The sequence below is a fragment of the Onychomys torridus genome, chromosome 8 (genome assembly GCF_903995425.1).
Source record: "Onychomys torridus chromosome 8, mOncTor1.1, whole genome shotgun sequence".
Taxonomy (NCBI): Eukaryota; Metazoa; Chordata; class Mammalia; order Rodentia; family Cricetidae; genus Onychomys; species Onychomys torridus.
Genome location: NC_050450.1, coordinates 108,397,011 through 108,414,595, shown reverse-complemented (window position 1 = coordinate 108,414,595; position 17,585 = coordinate 108,397,011). Strand labels below are relative to the sequence as shown.

General features: G+C 50.3%; 1 protein-coding gene across 1 annotated transcript; it reads right to left on the bottom strand.

Annotated features, from left to right (window-relative positions):
- Window positions 1-8,931: 8,931 nt before the first annotated feature.
- Window positions 8,932-17,038, bottom strand: Slc25a10 (solute carrier family 25 member 10). The gene is made up of 11 exons (XM_036196069.1): window positions 16,610-17,038; window positions 13,813-13,932; window positions 13,288-13,402; window positions 13,148-13,196; window positions 12,826-12,867; window positions 11,645-11,688; window positions 11,416-11,486; window positions 11,020-11,112; window positions 10,654-10,731; window positions 10,136-10,192; window positions 8,932-10,041 (listed from the first exon to the last, which is right to left on the bottom strand). The coding sequence occupies exons 1-11, from the start codon at window positions 16,697-16,699 to the stop codon at window positions 9,940-9,942; spliced, it is 861 nt and encodes a 286-aa protein (XP_036051962.1). The 5' UTR covers window positions 16,700-17,038; the 3' UTR covers window positions 8,932-9,939.
- Window positions 17,039-17,585: the final 547 nt, after the last annotated feature.

Here is a 17,585-nt window from a genome sequence, read left to right as displayed (position 1 = left end):
GCTGTGTAGTTACCTGCTGGCTAATAATGACTGCCAGTGGCCATGTCAGAGGAGCAGCCTGTGGCAGTTGAAGTTTGGGATGTCAGCCCACCCCAGCCCACCCCATTCCACCCTACTCCACCCCAAGAATCTCATTTAGATGGGGCACTGGGACTATAGACCCTGGAATGTCTTTTGACCTGTGGGTTGTTATTGTGTGGATGGCTTTCTTCCTAAGCTGTACTGTCTGATTGATAGTGGTGGTGTTGGCTTATACAGTTTTGATGAGTGAAGGTGTTGCACAGATGGGGACTATGAGTTTCACCTAGGGAGCTGCAGGGATCATAGTTCAAGTTAATGATTATGAGAAACAGTTGAGTCCCAGGAGCCAGGTTGGCTCAAATTCTTTTAATCTTAATGCTAAAAGGTACAGTCAAAGGTTTCTATGTGCAAAATTAGCTGAAACAAAGCCTCATAATAACTTAAGGTAAAATCAGATGTTTTGATAATAGCCTTAAGATGGAAAATTCCAGAAAACAATTTAATGTTCACAGGGACACATAGCTAAGGTCAAAATACAGAGCAGCCCAACTGTTACTAACTGACATATTTTCTTGTTAGGGTTGGTTGATGACCAAAGGTAACAATTAATTCCTTGTACCCATTTCTGCCTTCAATCTCATGATATAAAAAACTGTTGATGAGGGCTGGAGAGATAGTTCAAGAGGTTAAGAGCATTGGCTGCTCTTCCAGAGGTTCTGAGTTCAATTCCCAGCAACCACATGGTGGCTCACAACCATCTGTTATGAGATCTGGTGCCCTCTTCTGGCATTCAGGTATACATGCAGCCAGAACATTGTACACATAATGAATAAATAAATCTTAAAAAAAACACAAAAAACTATTGATGAGTGGGATCTTAAGGATCTAGAAACAGCTGACTATTTTATGCATAAAAGTTTAGGTTTTTGATGCCTTTAAGGTTCCTTATAAGATTAACTTTCAAGATAAATAGTAAAGTGATAGATTCTTTCTTTGTTGTGGATGTTTTTTTTTTTTTTAAAGATTTATTTATTTATTATGTATACAGCATGTTTGACTGCAGGCCAGAAGAAGGCACTAGATCTCATTACAGATGGTTGTGAGCCACCATATGGGTGCTGGGAATTGAACTCAGGACCTCTGGAAGAAGAGTTGGTGCTCTTAACCTCTGAGCCATCTGAATAAGCCTTCTTTGATGCATACCCCCACAATGATTTCCAGGAAGCCATGTAGACCTTCTCTGTCCTGCAAAGCCTCTTAAGGCCTGAGGTGACTTCACTGAAGAAGACCAGGCTCCACCAGGGAAGGCCATGGTGGCATGCCAGGGTCTATCTGCAAAGAACACAGAAGTTCTAGCCACAAGAGTAGGAGAAAAGTGCTGATGGCCCAGAAGTGTCCTGGAAGGGTGCCATGTGAGCGAATCAGGAAGAGAAAGGAGGGACAGACCTGGAGCCTCTGCTGTGCGGGTCACCTCTAGACATGGGGAGGAGGTCAGACAGTGGAGGGGCTACGATACAAGGACATGGGAGTCAGTACATACCCACTCCTTCCTGATCTTCCTTTCATCCATAGTTAAGAAGAGCAGAGAGTCGGGGAAGGGGGCAAAGGAGGCTACAGAAGCAAAGGAATCCACAGGGCTCACCTTCTCAAGGCATTCACATTTCTTGGGAATTAATTTCTCTTGTGTAAAATACTTTTCTGAAGAACACGGCTTTCTCCTACCTCATCTGTTTTTCATTTCTCCTTTTTTTTTTTTTTTTTTTTTTAAAAAAAAAGGCCTATTATGTATACAGTGTTCTGCCTGCATGTACGCCTGCAGGCCAGAAGAGGGCACCAGATCTCATTATAGATGGTTGTGAGCCACCATGTGGTTGCTGGGAATTGAACTCAGGACCTCTGGAAAGAACAGCTAGTGCTCTTAACTGCTGAGCCATCTCTCCAGCCCTCATTTCTTCTTTTAATTTTAGTGTGATGAAGGAAATTCCTAGGAACCAGTATGGTGGCTGCTACCTTGGGAGAAGTGAGGAAGAGCTACCCCACTCCAAGGAAACCCTTCCATGACACTGCCATGAGTTGATGGCAAGGATCTGGGTGTGGTCTGAGAGGAAGAAGATAGCCTGAACTCCCATAGAACCTTCTGGAATGGCCTGTTGGTCTCAGTAAGAGGTGTTACTGGGCAGCAGCAAAAGACGCAGCACTCTAGTGGGTGTGGTGGCACATGCCTTTGATTCCAGCGTTGGCGAAGTTCAGAACTTGGCAAGTGAATCTCTGTGAGTTTGAGGCTAGCCTGCTCTACTTGAGTTCTAGGTCAGCCAGGGATACATAGAGAGACCTTGTTTCAAAAAACAAACCACAACAAGGGCTGGTGAGATGGCTCAGCAGGTAAAGATATCTGCCATCAAGCCTGGGGACCTGAGTTCAATTCTTGGGGTCCACATGGTAGGAGGAGAGAACACACTCATGACATTTGTCCTCTGACCTCAGTCACCCATCCTTCCCATCCCCATACACAATAAATAAATAATAAAAAAGATTAAAAATTAAAGAAGGGGGCTGGAGAGATGGCTCAGAGGTTAAGAGCACTGGCTGTTCTTCCAGAGGTCCTGAGTTCAATTCCCAGCACCCACATGGTGGCCCACAACCATCTGTACTGAGATCTGGTTCCCTCTTCTGGTGTGCAGACAGAACACTGTATACATAATAAATGAATAAATTAAAGAAGGGTCTGGAGAGATAGCTCAACAGTTATGAGCAAGGACTGCTCTTGCGTAGGACCTGAGTTCTAGTACCCACATCAGGCAGCTTGCAACTACCTGTAACTCAAGCTCCAGGGGGTCAGCTGCCTCTGAGGGTGCCTGCACTCATGTGTGTGCGCATGTGCGTGCGCGCGCATGCACGCACACACACACACACACATACACACACAACCACACATACACACACACACAACCACACACACATACACACAAATACACACACACACATACACACACACATACACACACAACCACACATACACACACACACAACCACACAAATACACACACACACAAATACACACACACACAACCACACACACACAAATACACATACACACAAATACACATACACACACACACACACACATACACACACACAGCTTAAAACTGAAATATTTAAAATAATTAAAACCTGTGGAGATTGCTCAGCAGTTGTTGCTAAAATTCCTTCTCTGGGGAAGACATGAACAACATTTATTCAACAACAAACCAGGGATGATTCTGTCAAAGTTCACTCTGAGGGACCAGTGAGTTTACTGGCTTCCTTGTAGAGTATAGGTGCAAGGTCACTAATGGGAGTGTGGGTGCTCCTCCCTCTAAGCAGCCACTCAGCAGGAATGGAGGATTCGCCATAGCTACACATATGGAGTCCCTCTCTTCTAGTCTACCCTGCTCTATGTGTCAGCCTCTCCCTGACCTCAGGTAATTAAGGCATCATGGCATAAACAGGTGCTAGGAAGGTGCTACTTGGATGAGGGTCTCATGACCCTCCCTGACCCTCTGTAGATGTAAATGATCAATAAGCCCAGTTGGGATCGTTTTGCAAAGTGGGGACACAGCTGAATTCCTAAAATAGTAGTTGTTTGGCTTGGAGGACAGTCACAACAGTTAATAGTACATACTGCTCTTCCAGAGGACCCCAATTCCATATCAGGCTACTCACTCCACAGGAACTCAATATACTCTTTTTGCTTCTGCAGGAACTACATACATGTGTGTACACACACACAAATAAACACACAAACACAAAAATAAGTTAAAAAATTTTTTTTGAAGACAGGGTTTCTCTGTGTAACCCTTTCCTGTAACCCAGGCTGGTCTCAAACTCACAGAGATCCGCCTGCCTCTGCCTCCCAGTGCTGGGATTAAAAGTGTGCACCACCACTGCCCAGCTAAATAAAAAAAAAAAAACTTTTGACACAGGGTCTCACTAGCTCTGGCTGTCCTGGAACTCACTCTGTAGACCAGGCTGGCCTTGAACTCAGAGATCTACTTGCCTTTGCCTCCTGAGTGCTGGGATTAAAGGCGTGTGCCATCATGCCTGGTTGAAAATGAATTTAAAAATTAAAAACATTTGTCAGGTGGTGGTAGTGCATGTCTTTAATCCCAGCACTCAGGAGTCAGAGCCAGGCACATCTCTGTGAGTTCGAGGCCAGCCTGGTCTACAGAGTGAGTTCCAGGACAACCAGAGCTACACAGTAAAACCCTGTCTCAAAAAACACAAATAAATAAATAAACAAACAAACAAATAAAATAAAAAGAATAAAATAAAAACACTACATATTTGGGTAGTTGGCCTGTATGTTTGTCTATGTACCACATGCATATCTAGTGCCCAAGGAAGCCAGAGGGTGTGAGATCTCCAGAACTCTAGTTACAGATCATTGTGAGCTGCCACGTGGGTGCTGGGAACTGAACCTGAGTCCTTTTGCAGTGAGTCCTCTGCAAAAGCAGCCTGTGCTCTTAACCACTGATCTCTCTCTCCAACCCCAACAAAACAAATCTTTAAAAAAAAAAACAAAACCCACATTAAAACCTTATTGAGCTGGGCGGTGGTGGTGCACGCCTGTAATCCCAGCACTCTGGAGGCAGAGGCAGGTGGATCTCTGTGAGTTCAAGGCCAGCCTGGTCTACAAAGCGAGTTCCAGGACAGGCTCCAAAGCTACAGAGAAACCCTGTCTGGAAAGAAAAAACAAACAAACAAACAAAAAAACCTTATAGAGCTGAGCATAAAGATTCCCACAGTTTGGCTAGAATATCCTGTGTAAAAGTTGTGGCTAAAGAATGTATAATGAAACTTAAGGAAGTCAGAGCCACTAAAACAGAGTCAAACTTTATTCTAGGACAAAAGGAAAGAGTCGGAAGAGCACCTCAGACATTGGTGTCCATCACAGACTCAGGACTGCAATTTTCTTCACTCATTTGAAAACACTTTGCTTAGAAGAGAAGCAGTGTTTGCTGCCTGTAAAGGGTTGCCCCGTGAGATTGACATCTTTCCTAGTCATGAGGTGGAATCTTAGCATTTAAGATGGTTTTGGGTTTCAGATTGACAGTCTGCTGATTGATCTTGATTGTGATCTGAACTAGAGTGAGAAACACCTGGGGAGTAGAACATGTCTTTGGATATGTAGCTAAGGACAGTTATATCATAAGACCTTGGAACTAATGAATGATTTAATCTATGAGGGTATTCAATATTTGAATGTACTAATTTGAAATAATTGGACCGTGAATGATGGAGCTTGGTTGGAGGAAATAGTCACTGTGGTCAAATCCTTGGAGTTATATCTTGTCCTGGCTCCTTTACTCTTTCCTCACTATCCTGCTACTAATAGGAGCTGATCACCCATACTATATACACCATGATGGATTGAAACTATGTTCTAAAATAAGTACCTATTTTGTTTGTATGAGATAAATGGCCCCAGAAATACAATAGTACCTAACATCAAAAAACAAACAACATAAACCTTATTGATAACACTGTTTGAAGTGCTGGTACATGCCTGTAATCCCAGAGCATGGGGCCTGAGGCAGAAGAAGGATCTGGAGTTCAAGGCTCCTGTGCTGGCTATTTTTTTTTTTTAAATGTGCATTGGTGTTTTGCCCGCATGTGTGACTATGTGAAGGTGTCAGGTTCCCTGGAGCTGGAGTTATAGTAATAAGCTGCTCTGCCTCCAGGTTCCTGCCCTGCTTGAGCTCCTGTCCTGACTTGGATGATGGAGTGTTGCAGAAGTGTAAGCCAAACAAACCCAAGTTGCTTTTGGTGATGGTGTTTCATCACAGCAATAGAAATCTTAACTAAGACAGATGCCTTGTTTCAAATGAAACTAGAAAAGTAACAGGTTGTGCTGCAGAGATGGCTCAGTGGTTAAAAGCACCGACTGCTCTTCATGAGGTCCTGAGTTCAATTCCCAGCACCACATGGTGGCTCACAACCATCTGTAATGAGATCTGGTGCCCTCTTCTGTATACATAATAAATAAATAAATCTTAAAAAAAAAAAAAAAGTAACAGATCTAGGCTTGGGAGCCTGAAGGCTCAGAGCTTGGCTTGATGTTTTTTTGAGGTCAGTCTAGGCTACATAGTGAATACCAGGCCATCCTAGGCTACACACATAGCAAGATCTGGTTTCAAAAACAGAACACTAAAACAATAATAAAATCTTTATTGATAAACAGTTCCAGGGAGACCGGAGCTTCAGAGGCTGAGGACCCTGGTGGCCCTACACTCTCTCTGAATTAGCTGGCAAAGACAGCTCCCCTGACACTCCAGGACTTAAACCTCAGACCCTCTGTGTTGACATAAATTTTCACCTAATATCCCATGTGAATCTAACTCAAAGGGCCAGAGTAGGTTAGATGTTCTCAGACATGGATTCTTATTGAAGACTCACCAGATACCACCACATGGAGAGCAGTGATCCTTGGGTGGTCTAGTGTCTATGTGACTCATTTAATTTTTTTGTTTTGTTTTTGTTTCTCTGTGTAACAGCTCTGGCTGTACTAGAACTCTGCCTGGTGGTCAGGGGAGACATTTTTAACTTTTAAAAAACTGAATTAAAGCTTGGTGGTGGTGGTGGTAGTGCATGCCTTTCATCCCAGTATTCAGGAGGCAGAGGCAGGCAGATCTCTGAGTTCAAAGCCAGCCTGGTCTACAGAGCGAGTTCCAGGACAGCCAGGGCTACGTAGAGAAACCCTGTCTCAAAACAAACAAATAAATCTTAAAACAAAAGAGGGCTGGAGTACACTTAGGGATAGACTGGGTTTACCATTTGTAAGGCTATAGGTTCCGAGAGACTGCTCTACCACCTGACCCAGGAAGCCACACACCCCAACAGCAAACACTCCAAAGTGACTATAGTCAATCATAATTTCAGCCTCCTCATTGTTTCCACTTCTAACTCCAGACCAATCAGAAGCAAGAGTGACCTAATCACTGGCACCTGGGGCTGGGCCCCCAGAGAGTCTGTACCAAAGGCAAAGTGTGGCCAGCCACTTGCTGTGGAGGGCCAAAGATGGGCAGGGTGCTTTTTACTTATTCCTACCAGTGCTGTTTCTATCTGCTGTCTTTTAGCTTTAGTGTGTGTGTGTGTTTGCCACATGTGCCAGAACCTGAGACCAGAAGGTATCAGGGCCCTGGGACTGGAGTCACAGGCAGTTATGAGCCCTCTGACATGGAAACTCAGGACCTCTTGACCAGTGAGCCATCTCCCCAGCCCCATATCTGACATCTTGCCTGTGGGTCTGTGATCTGATAAGTGTATGTGGTGTGAGGTAAGCAGCCAACTTCATCCCTGAATACATGGCAGCTTTCATGGCACCATTTATTGAAGAGCTTTTGTGTATGTAAGGGTGAACTTGCCCATGTGTGTATGTTTAGAGGTCAGAGGTCAATGTTCAGTGTCTTTCTCTCTCCACCTTTTACAGTAGTGTCTCACTAGACCTACCTGGAGCTTGCCAGTTCAAAGGGATTGGCTTTATGCACCCTGCCCTGCTGGGCTTATTGCCAGGCCTAACCGCACCAAACCAGACTGGGTACTTTCTCGCCTCCAGGGAGGCTTTGCTGAGCAGGGTTGAACAGTGATTAGGTGTCATCGGCTTCCCCAGTGGCCACGATCCCAGGGATGGATAAGACCTACTCTGAGCTCCATTATCTAGAGAGCTTGAAGAGTCAGTGGTTTCTGGTTTAGGCCAGTTTTTGGCTGGGGTCTGGAGAAACAGATCTTCTGGGGAACCACAGGAGTGGGCTTCTAAGCTAGAGTGTCCTGCCCATCTGTGACTCTGACCTCACACTGAAAGCCAGCCAGACTCCAAGGCAGGATGCTTAGTCAGGATGCTGTGGCCAACAGGTGGGATCCCAGTCTAGTTTTCTCCACCCCACCCACCCCACCCTGAGTCAGGACTTCAGTCAGTAGCCAGTACTTGTAACCCTTGGTGATATCTACCTCTTGAGTGCAGGACTCCAGGCATGAGCTGCCACATACAGCACAAACCTTTCCCCCCCCCTAAGACCAGGCAGGTCTCTCAAAATGCAGCCTTGGCTGCCTGGAACTTGCTATCTAAAGCAGGTTCTCCTCAAACTCAGATCTGTCCGGTGCTGCCACCACACCCAGCACAAACCTAATTCTTAAACTGAACATGTCCACACTTGTCATCTTAGTAATCACTGGAGGCCAGCTGGGGCTGCAGACCCTCCTGTTGGAAGTACATAGGCAAGGCTGGGAATGTAGTTCAGTGTTTACTTAGTAAAGCCCTTAGTAAAACCTCTAGCACTGTAGAGACTAAAACCCTCATAGTTCAGTTATCAAGTACTCTGGATTCTCAAGAGTATTACGTATCGTTTCCAGCTCACATTACACTTTCCGAGTGTAACAAACTACAGCTGTACCTCTGGCAAATGTCCTGTTTTCGGAATGTCCACTTAAGTGTTTATGATAGAACAGTGCCCGGGGCTCCTGAAGATGAGTACATTGCATTTCTTCCGATGCAAGGATCGGCTTTGTTCAGAGTGGCCCTGGAGCTCCTGCTTATATATCTGGAATACTCCCACTTAGGCCCGTGCACTGCCACACCCTGGGCTTCTCAAGTCAGCTTGCGTTCATTGCAGACCCAGGGCATCCTTAATTCTCCTGGGCTTGCTGGCCACTGGCCAACTGCATAGGAATTGACTTGAGGCATCTGCTGTCGGTTAAGGTGGCCCTTTCTCCCTTCCTACTGACCTCTAAAGCTTCCCATAGTCTCTCCCTCTGGAAGAAAGGTGGCCCTGATTTGGTGGATGGATGCATTGTCCTATACAGCAAGAGAGCTCAAAGGAACAGCCAGTGCCTTGGAGTAGTAGGTGAGGAGCATGTAGAGAAGACATGACGGTCTCTTAGGCCACTTGGTTTATTAGATCCTGAAGAGGGGTGCAGACAGTGCCCATGGGCCCACTGCCACCTCTTGGGTGAGGACCCCATGCTGAGGGGACTGTGAGGGGGAAATGGGTATAGAGCCCAAACTCATGTTGATACACCCAACCCCATCTGGGGGAAAACAGGCTGCTTTGAAGCCTGGGGGATGGTGAGGGGTGACCACTGCCGTATACTAGAAAGACAAGTCCCTGTAGGGCACATACAAGCCATCATGGTTCCAGCTCTGCCAGCATGCCTCCCTACCCGCAGGGGAGCCGGGCAAGGGAGGGACATAGCCCGTTCCTGACCCAGGAGGAGTCAGCGAAACTGACCAAAAGCAGCCGAGGCTGAATGCAGGAGGTGTGCATGGGAACCCCAGGCACTTTCTCTGGACTCCACTGTCATGGCATTTGCTGGCGGTTCGTGCTGCCTGCTCCCTCTCCTGAAGGCACTACCTTCAAGAACATGACATGATGGTCCCTCTCATGACAAAAGTGCACGCTCTAATCATTGGTAAGCAGAAGCTGCCATGTTCTGTACCCTACCATACTACTGAGGTTTTGGGTAGAAGCTGCTGTGTAGAGAGGGCCGGCTGGGAGCGGGAAGTGGTCAGCTTCCTCCTGCTTACCAGGCAGATCAGGGAAGCACAGCAGCCAGGGAGGTGGGAACAGCTATACCAGCCTGGACCAGACCTCTTCTCCTGAGTGAATCATGGGGTGGGAATGCAGGGCAAAAGCCCAGTGGGGAGAGCCTGGGAGCAAGCAGGGCAGAGGTTCCACTCCAGTGGGCCTAAGGAAGGGACAAAGGCCAATGAAGTAAGCATGGGCCTAGGCAGGGTCAGAAGGCCTAGCCAGCCCGAGGGTGGGAGGAACAGAGGCCTGCTGGGGTAGAACATGGACCCAGGCCAAGAAGGGGAGTCCACTCCCCTCCACTCTTCCACGGAGCTCAGCACAGTGACTGAGCTTGGCCCAGGTGTCCATGGTGATGTCAGGTTGGCACTTTGATGCCAAAGTGCTTCCGGAGCTGCTCTAGGAACATGAAGGTGAGCACAGTGTGGGGGACGAGACGGATGCCCGCAGGAAAGAGGCCCTGGGTAAAGACACCAGAGGTGGAGACGTCAGGTCCAGGGAGACCCAGCCCAGTGGACCTCCAGCTGCTCGCCATCCTCACTGCCCCAACGCACCTTGAAAAAGGCCTGTGGTCCAAGCTTTGCGGTCTCCACTGCACAGTGGAAAACACCCTACAAAACAGTGAGGGACACTCAAACACACAGGAGAACCCTCCAGGCACAGGAGGGCATGGTAGCTCTGAGTGCTCCCAGGAACACAGCAGGAGCCAAAATGAAGGCAGCGCACTCAGGCTGTGACATCAACAGGACAGAAGAGTAAAAGCCACATAGGTTCCACCAGATCGGCTCTCAGGGCACTGGCCAGATTCTACCGACCGTGTGAAAAGCTTCTTCTGTTAACTGGTGGTTGGTCTAAAGCAAAACCAAGGCCAAGCCTTGGAAAAGTACAGCCCCACCCTGAGGCAAGTGCTACCAAGAGTTGAGCAACTAGAAGGGGGCAGAGGACAACAGCCTTGTCTCTAGGCCTCCATACCCCAGTGGGAAGCACACACAGCTCCAGGATAAGGTCACAGAGCAGGGCTGTAGATGGCAGGAACCCTGGCCAGCCCTGGGGCCTGCAGCTCAGTCTTTACCTGATATTCACCCTTAGAGTTCATCAAGCGGGTCTTCAGCACATCCAGGGGCTGGCACAGAAATGTGGCACATCCGCCCTGAGGGAGGGAACTAGTCACCAATGGGCCTTCAGACACTCCCAAAGCCTCACTGCATGCCTACCCACAGGCTACCTTAAAAGAGCCCTTCACCCCACACGGGAGTCTCAGGGCTGCAAGACCTGTGTCTCCAGGAGAGGTGACACAGAAATTATCTTGGCCTGGGCTAACATATGAACTTGAATCCCACACATGGCCTCAGAGAGGCTGCACCAGGCTCACCCTGCCTGCTCCTTGAATTGTGCCCCACCTGCCCTTATCCTCCTCCAACCATGCTGGGACACTTACTGCAATAAAACTGGAGACAAAGTGAGTGAAAATGTTGTCAGACAGGTACCCAGTGCTGAGGACCAGCTGCTTGGCCTGGTCATAGCAGGACAGCTGTAGGTAGGAGCGGGGACAGTTATGGCCAAGGAAGAGCTCCCAGATCCAGGGAGAGTAGACAGGTCCAGGGTGACATCTGGCAGTGAGCAAGCACTTGCAATCACCTCCACTGCCACACCTGGTCATGCAGGTGAGGGTCTGCCAGCTGCATGCTGAGCCCACCTGTGCCCACCCCTCTCCAGGAGAGCAGGTATCTCCCCAAGGTTCCCAGTGCCCACTGCTATGTTCTGTGATCCCTGAGAATAGAGGTCAGAGATCAGAGATATTGTCCACAAGCCCCATTCTGCACAGGAACCCTACCTGGCCTACAGTGACGAGGGCCCCGCGGCTGGATGCCATGGTTGCTCCCGAGAAGAGCTTCTTCAGGCCTTCTGCAGGAGGAAGTAAAAGGTGACATCAACAGCCACCCCTATGTTGCATGTCATTACCCACTCTGCCTGCTTCCTCAGGCTGCTTTTCCACCCCAAGCCCACCAGCTCATATACACTGAATGCATATTTACAATAATGTAAAACTCCTCTCCTCTCACCTTCGCGGGCCACACGGTACAGACCATCCAGGGCATGAGAGTAGCTGCCGGTGGCAAAGAAGGTCAATGAGATTTACCACATCCACCTGGTTCTGCAGGGTGTGCCTTAGGACCCAGAAAAGCCACACCCCCATTGTGGGCCACAGGACTCCTGCATTGGCACCATATTCAACAGGGGTATCTCACAGGCCTGTAAACCTTTCCCACGGAAAAACACTGAGGAAATGAACCCTGTGGGCTCATGCTTGTCTGTGGTCTGCTCTGCTATTCCTTGGGACAGAGGTTCCATTTTCTGCACAGGCTCCCAGGCTTGCTGTGGCTTCCAGAACACTAGATTATTACCTGCCCTCTTGGCTGGAGAATCCAGGCCTGGTAGGTAGTTCACACCTGTAATCTCAGCACTCAGTAGGCAGTTCAAGGTCAATCAGTACTATAGAATGAGACCCTTATACCAAAATAAAAATAAGAAACTGGCCCAGCCTAGCTTTGTGGAAGCCAAGACAGGAGGATCTGGGGTTCAAAGACAGCCTGAGCAAAAGCAGGGGCACTAGAAACAGCCTGGATCCCCAAGGGTGAAGGGAAAAGTGAGGTGATGCAGACTATGCTGAGAAGGTACGATAGACACTTCTAGGGAGGGCAAAGGGCTCCTGCAGAAGACCCTGGTCCCAAAGCCCATGTTGCTCCTGCAGAAGACCCTGGTCCCAAAGCCCATGTTGCCCCTGGGGCTGGCCTGGGGCGGGAAAGGAGGGCCATTTCCTACCCCAGGCCTCCTGGCTGTGAACCCCTTCTTTTGTGTACCTCTCCCTATGGGCTTTGAGGCTTGGGTGCCCCTATACTAAAAGATATCTGACTTGGGCTATCCTCAGCTACAAAGAGGCCCAGCCCTATATGACAGTCCTGGTGTCAGCAGGTTCCAGAAAGCAAGTGTAGGAACTGGCCCCCAGCCTGGTGAGATTCTCCCCACAAAGAACCTAAAGGTCTTAGGGGCCAAGGGACACACTTAGTGACCCCAGGGTAATTGTGCATGGTTTCCACTCGAAAGCCGCCAGCTCCCCACGCCATCGGACCCATAAGTAATATGGGGGTCCTGCCTAAGTCACAGCAGAGCTGTGTGGGGTCCTCCCTGACTGGGCCTCTCACCCCCACTGTCCCCACTGGGACGAGCCCCATCTTCTACTCACTTTCGTCGCTGGCTCAGAGGCAGCTTCATGTCATTCTGCATCCTGAAACAGTAGAAGAACAGGCGGGAGGGGTGGGCTGCTGGACATACATTAGCCCCTAGGCGCCAGGTCAGCTCACTGGCTGGAGCCAACAGTGCAGGACTGCCTACCGAAGTTAGGGTAGGATCACGGGACTCAGCTCCTCCATAAAACCAGGCTTAGAGTCTGAGTGGTTTGCCTCAAGCTGAGTGCAATCCAGAGTCCAGGAGTAACCTGAGCAAGGGCTTGCCTACTTGGGAACAGGAGAGCCCTTGACCCTGGGGGACGAGAGGCACATACACACCTGACATTGACCAAATCTGCTGGGGTCCCCACGAAGCCTCCAGTTAAACCTGTGGTGATATAAATGCCAGGGCCAATATGTGACGGTTCCCTGTGTTCTGGGCCTTTGCCCCGCCCTTGCCCTGACTACCCAGTGCTCACCACTGATGCCGCCCAGCAACACCTTGTTGTAGAAGGGGAGAGGCCCCTGGTGGTCCTTGGTCATGTAGTCCCGCATGGTCTCGTAGATAGCAAACCGAGTCAGGGAGTAGGTCATCTGGGGAGGGGGCCCGGCTCAGAGGACTGGGCACTCTATCCAGCCCAGTCATTACCTCATGGGCCCTGGAACACTGAGTAGCCATTCTGAAGCTACCGAGCTTGCAAGCAGCCAAGCCAGCCAATTCACAAACCCAGAGGCGCTGTCCCCGGCTGTCCTTAGCCTCAGTTTTCCTATCTGAAAGTGGAAGGCAGACCTTTGCCCATACCCACCCTGTGTCTCTTCTGTAATAAATCTGAAGCTGGGAGAGAAAGTATCTAGGACTCCCTAAGTCTCCTTCACAGGACTGAGCCCCAAAATCAGGACCTGAGAGGCTGGTGCCAAGACCTAGGAAGCTGATGTCAACAAGAGAAAAGGGAGAACTTTGTGGGTCACGAGCCCTGACAGAGAGCCAAGACCTGTGAACACACCTGCCTACACAGTGAGGCGCTCAGGCCATTGTAGAGTGCCAGGATGCCGTCAGTCCGAACCACCTGCAGTGCCATTCCCGTCATGCGTAGCTTCACCTCCTGCTGTGTCTGTAGGTGAACCTGTGCGGAGGCAGGGAGGGCACGCAGTGTCCACACAGAGCCGAGCTCTGACCTGGCCACAAGCTGGCAGGAACAAGGAGGCAATGAGACAGCTGCTCAGGCCTCCATACAAGCTCTGTGGAGGTAACTGCAACATCGGTTATTCCCAGGTCCACACGCTGTGGGCTCGGTTGTCAGCACCCATGCCTAATGGCGAGGGCACTAAGGCGGGACGATGAGGGGCCCCAAAGGGCCTCAGGCCTGTCATTGCTCCCTCTTTTATTTTATAGTAACGACAGTTACTGTTCTCAGGGCCTTACCTCACTCCCACGCCCGTACTGGTGGACCCCAAAGAAGTCTGCCCACAGCCAAACGTGACCACAAGCATGGTCACAGTCATGCAAAAAGGGGACGGGTTAACACCTAAGATGGTGAGGACACAGGGGCTTTGGATTCAGCAACAGGGGTGTCATCTTCCAGAATGTGGGTTCAGAGGGACGGGGTGCAGGCCTATCCGGGGGCAGTGGCTCTGAGAAGACCAAGCCAGGGCAAAGTGGACACACCAAGAAACTTCAGAACAAGTTTTTAAAGCTGGCATAGTAACTCAGGCATGTGACCCTAAATACTCAGGTGACTGAGGCCTGAGGATCATGAGTTTGGGGACAGGCTGCAGTGCAGTAAGATCCTGCCTTAAACAAAATCCACACAAGTTTTCAAGTGGTCTCTGTGAGCAGTCCTCATTGGGACTCCCTGACCACTGCCTCTTCTGGGGCCGGGCACTGTGTCCTGGCATGGGTCCAACAAGAGTGTCCCTGCTTCCACGGCAACCTTTCTTCATCCCCCCCAGGCACCATTCTGCCAAGAGACCACCTGAGTTGGGGTGGAGCTGAGAAGCAGTGAAGCCCAAAGGGAGCTTGGACAGTAAACAACCATCTGGGACTTTCATGGCACAAGTGGTCAACACCCAAGAAGACTGGCTGGGAGTGGGGTGGCTGTGAGGCCTCCAGGGTCCACGCCTAATTTAGCTATCTAGCCTGACCTCCATGATGGAGAAGGCTGCCGATACAGGTAGATCCAGTAAAGGAAAAGAACCTCAAGAAGCAATTAGTACCCTTGCTGTGACACCACCTGCAGTGGTGATGTCCAGGGGCTCAACATCTGTATGCCAAGTGAGGTTTCAGTCCTTGCTTGAACCCAGTGGCCAGCATTCTTACTAACTAGAAAAGCTAGCTGGGAGCACTAATGAACGCTTGAAATCTCCACCCTTGGAAAGTAGAGGCAGAAGGAGCAGGAATCCAAAGCCAGCTTTAGCTGCATAAAGAGTTCAGGATAAGCCTGGGCTACAAATAAACAACAAAGAAGAGCTACTGCTTTTCCTAGGAAACATGGTCCCCAGGCAGAGACAGAAACTATCCTGAAAGTCTGAAGTAGTAGAAATTATCTGAGGCTAGATCATCAGGTCAAACCTCAGGGGCCAATCTAATGTAGGGTGTGAGGGAAGTGGCATAAACGCTCTGTCCACGGGTCACCCTGTAGCAGCAATAGAAATATTTGTTCTCTGTGGTAAGACAGAATCAGGAAAAAATTCCCCGGGGCTGGCCCTGGGGAACAGGAAGAGTGCTGTCTTAGACTGCCCTATATAAGCGGGGGTTTTTTTTTTTTTTTTTTTTTTTTTTTTTTAAAGGAAAAAACCACAAACCCACGTGTCTCGTTTGTTTCTTTTTTTCCGTGTGTGTGTGTGTGTGTGTGTGTGTGTGTGTGTGTGTGTGTGTGTGGTGGTGGTGGTGGTGTGTGTGTGTGGGGGGGTGTTTTGAGTCTCTGTAGTCCTGGCCCATCCTGGAACTCACTCTGTAGACCAGGCTAGTCTGGAACTCAGAGATTTGCCAGCCTCTGCCGCCAGAGTCCTGGGATGAAAGGCTGCACTACCACCACCACTGACACCACCACCACCGTCACCACCACCACCGCCGTCACCACCACCACCACCACCCGGCAGTCTCTTTTGTTTCTTGTGTCGAGACGACCAGTATTATTGGGCAGTGCCCAGTGAATGGGGTCTCCTCGCTCACCTGGGGGTGTGCTGATCCTAACATAGCAACCATTCGAGCGGAGGTAGCCCAAAGCAGATGACCAAGGTCACACCTCCACCTGGCCCACTGCCCCGTTTCGCCCCCCACAGTTGGTGGTGTTAGGCACAGGCAGATGGTGGTGCCATACCATACCAGGAGACGCTGGTATGCTGGAACCAGGCTGGTCTTTAGGTTTCAACACCTGTGTCCCTGCAACTCTACCCACAACTTTTAACCGGCCGAGGAGTGGTTCAGAGTGGAGTTCACACAGGTATTAAAGCGCAGAGCTGAGGCGGGACAGACAGCCATCTGATAAAGACTGGGGACACCAGCTGGTAAGCTGAGGAGCGGGGATGTCCCCTCGGAGGGTTAGCTGCCTGTCACCTGAGAAAAGCATCTGCAGAGGGTCCCCGGGGGTTTCCCTGCTGCCTACTGGGAAGAAAGCGTCAGTGGCGCCCGCAGGCCCAAACCGGACAGCGCAGAGCAGGGCGGCCGGCTCCGGCCGGCGTGGGCATTACGGCGCTAATTAACGGGTGCGCAGGCAAGCGGCGGCCGCAGCAGGCGTCAGGCCCGGGACGGTCCCCAACGACTGGGGCTTACGCGCTCGCTCGGCCTGGAAACAGCCTCACCTTGAGCAGGTCTAGCGGGTGCGTGCAGCAGGCGGCCCCGCAGGAAGCCAGTCCCCCAAAGTACCAGCGAGATGAGCGTGCTTCGGCCATGGCCAGAGCACAAGCGACCTGGCCCGACCCCAGTCAGCACCACAACTCCGGTTCCAGCCGCCTGACACTCGGTTCAAAGTGCCACCGAGCGCCCGCGCCTGGTGCAGCCAATGCGCCCGCGCGGCCCCAGGGGTGGGGCCTGATGGACTCCGCCCGCCCTCTTAAAGCGGCCGCTGCTAGCAGAGGTAGGGGGCCCACCAGAGACGACAGTGAAACCTCTGGAGCTAGCCCATGGCCACGCCACTCTAAATTATGGCTTGAGTCGCAGATCCGAAGGTGCTCTGCCATTCTCCACTCATCAGGAGGCTGGTTTCCTCCCAGCCTCCCAGCCCTAACCCTAGTCTGAACTTGCTCCCTGGTGCTGACTCGTGTGTTACCCAGGCGAAGGACACGTGTTGCAGCAAGGAACCTCTGTTCCCCCCAGCCCCCGCCCAGATGCAGAGGGGGATGGAAACCTTCCTGGGGCCAGCTTGCAAATTAAATAGAAACCAGGGACAAAAGGCTCTTAGTAAAGAGTAGCAGTGCTCCTCCCCCATGCCTACACCCAGGGAGTCCTTGCCAAGCGCAACTCAGCTCAGGCCTTGCTGTGGACACAGCTCTAAGCAGCCACCATGGAGGTTCTGAGCTGTGAATTCCTCATGATTGGCTACTGGCTCAGGCTCCTAGGAGGCAGCTCCAATCTGCCTGGTCTCATCTCCACCTCCCAGCAATGGGCAAAGAAATCCATGTGCTCCTAGGCCACGGGTGCACCTGCTAGGCAAAGTGAATTCCAAATCCCAAGGCTGCTTTAAGTCTGGTCACATGAATGAAAAAGACCTGTGTCCTGTTACATGGCGGAGGATCTCCTGGCACCTCACTTGGGGCTATTCTGTCCTGGCATTCCTCC

Bases quoted from the DNA above. Each gene is read 5' to 3' on its own strand.
- Slc25a10 (XM_036196069.1), bottom strand. From the start codon at position 16,699: ATGGCCGAAGCACGCTCATCTCGCTGGTACTTTGGGGGACTGGCTTCC. The intron at 13,403-13,812 runs GTGTGTTCACAG...CCCCCTCCCCAG, and splicing joins GCGCCTCACTGTGTAGGCAG to ATGACCTACTCCCTGACTCG. The intron at 13,197-13,287 runs GTGAGCACTGGG...ATATCACCACAG, and splicing joins GTTGCTGGGCGGCATCAGTG to GTTTAACTGGAGGCTTCGTG.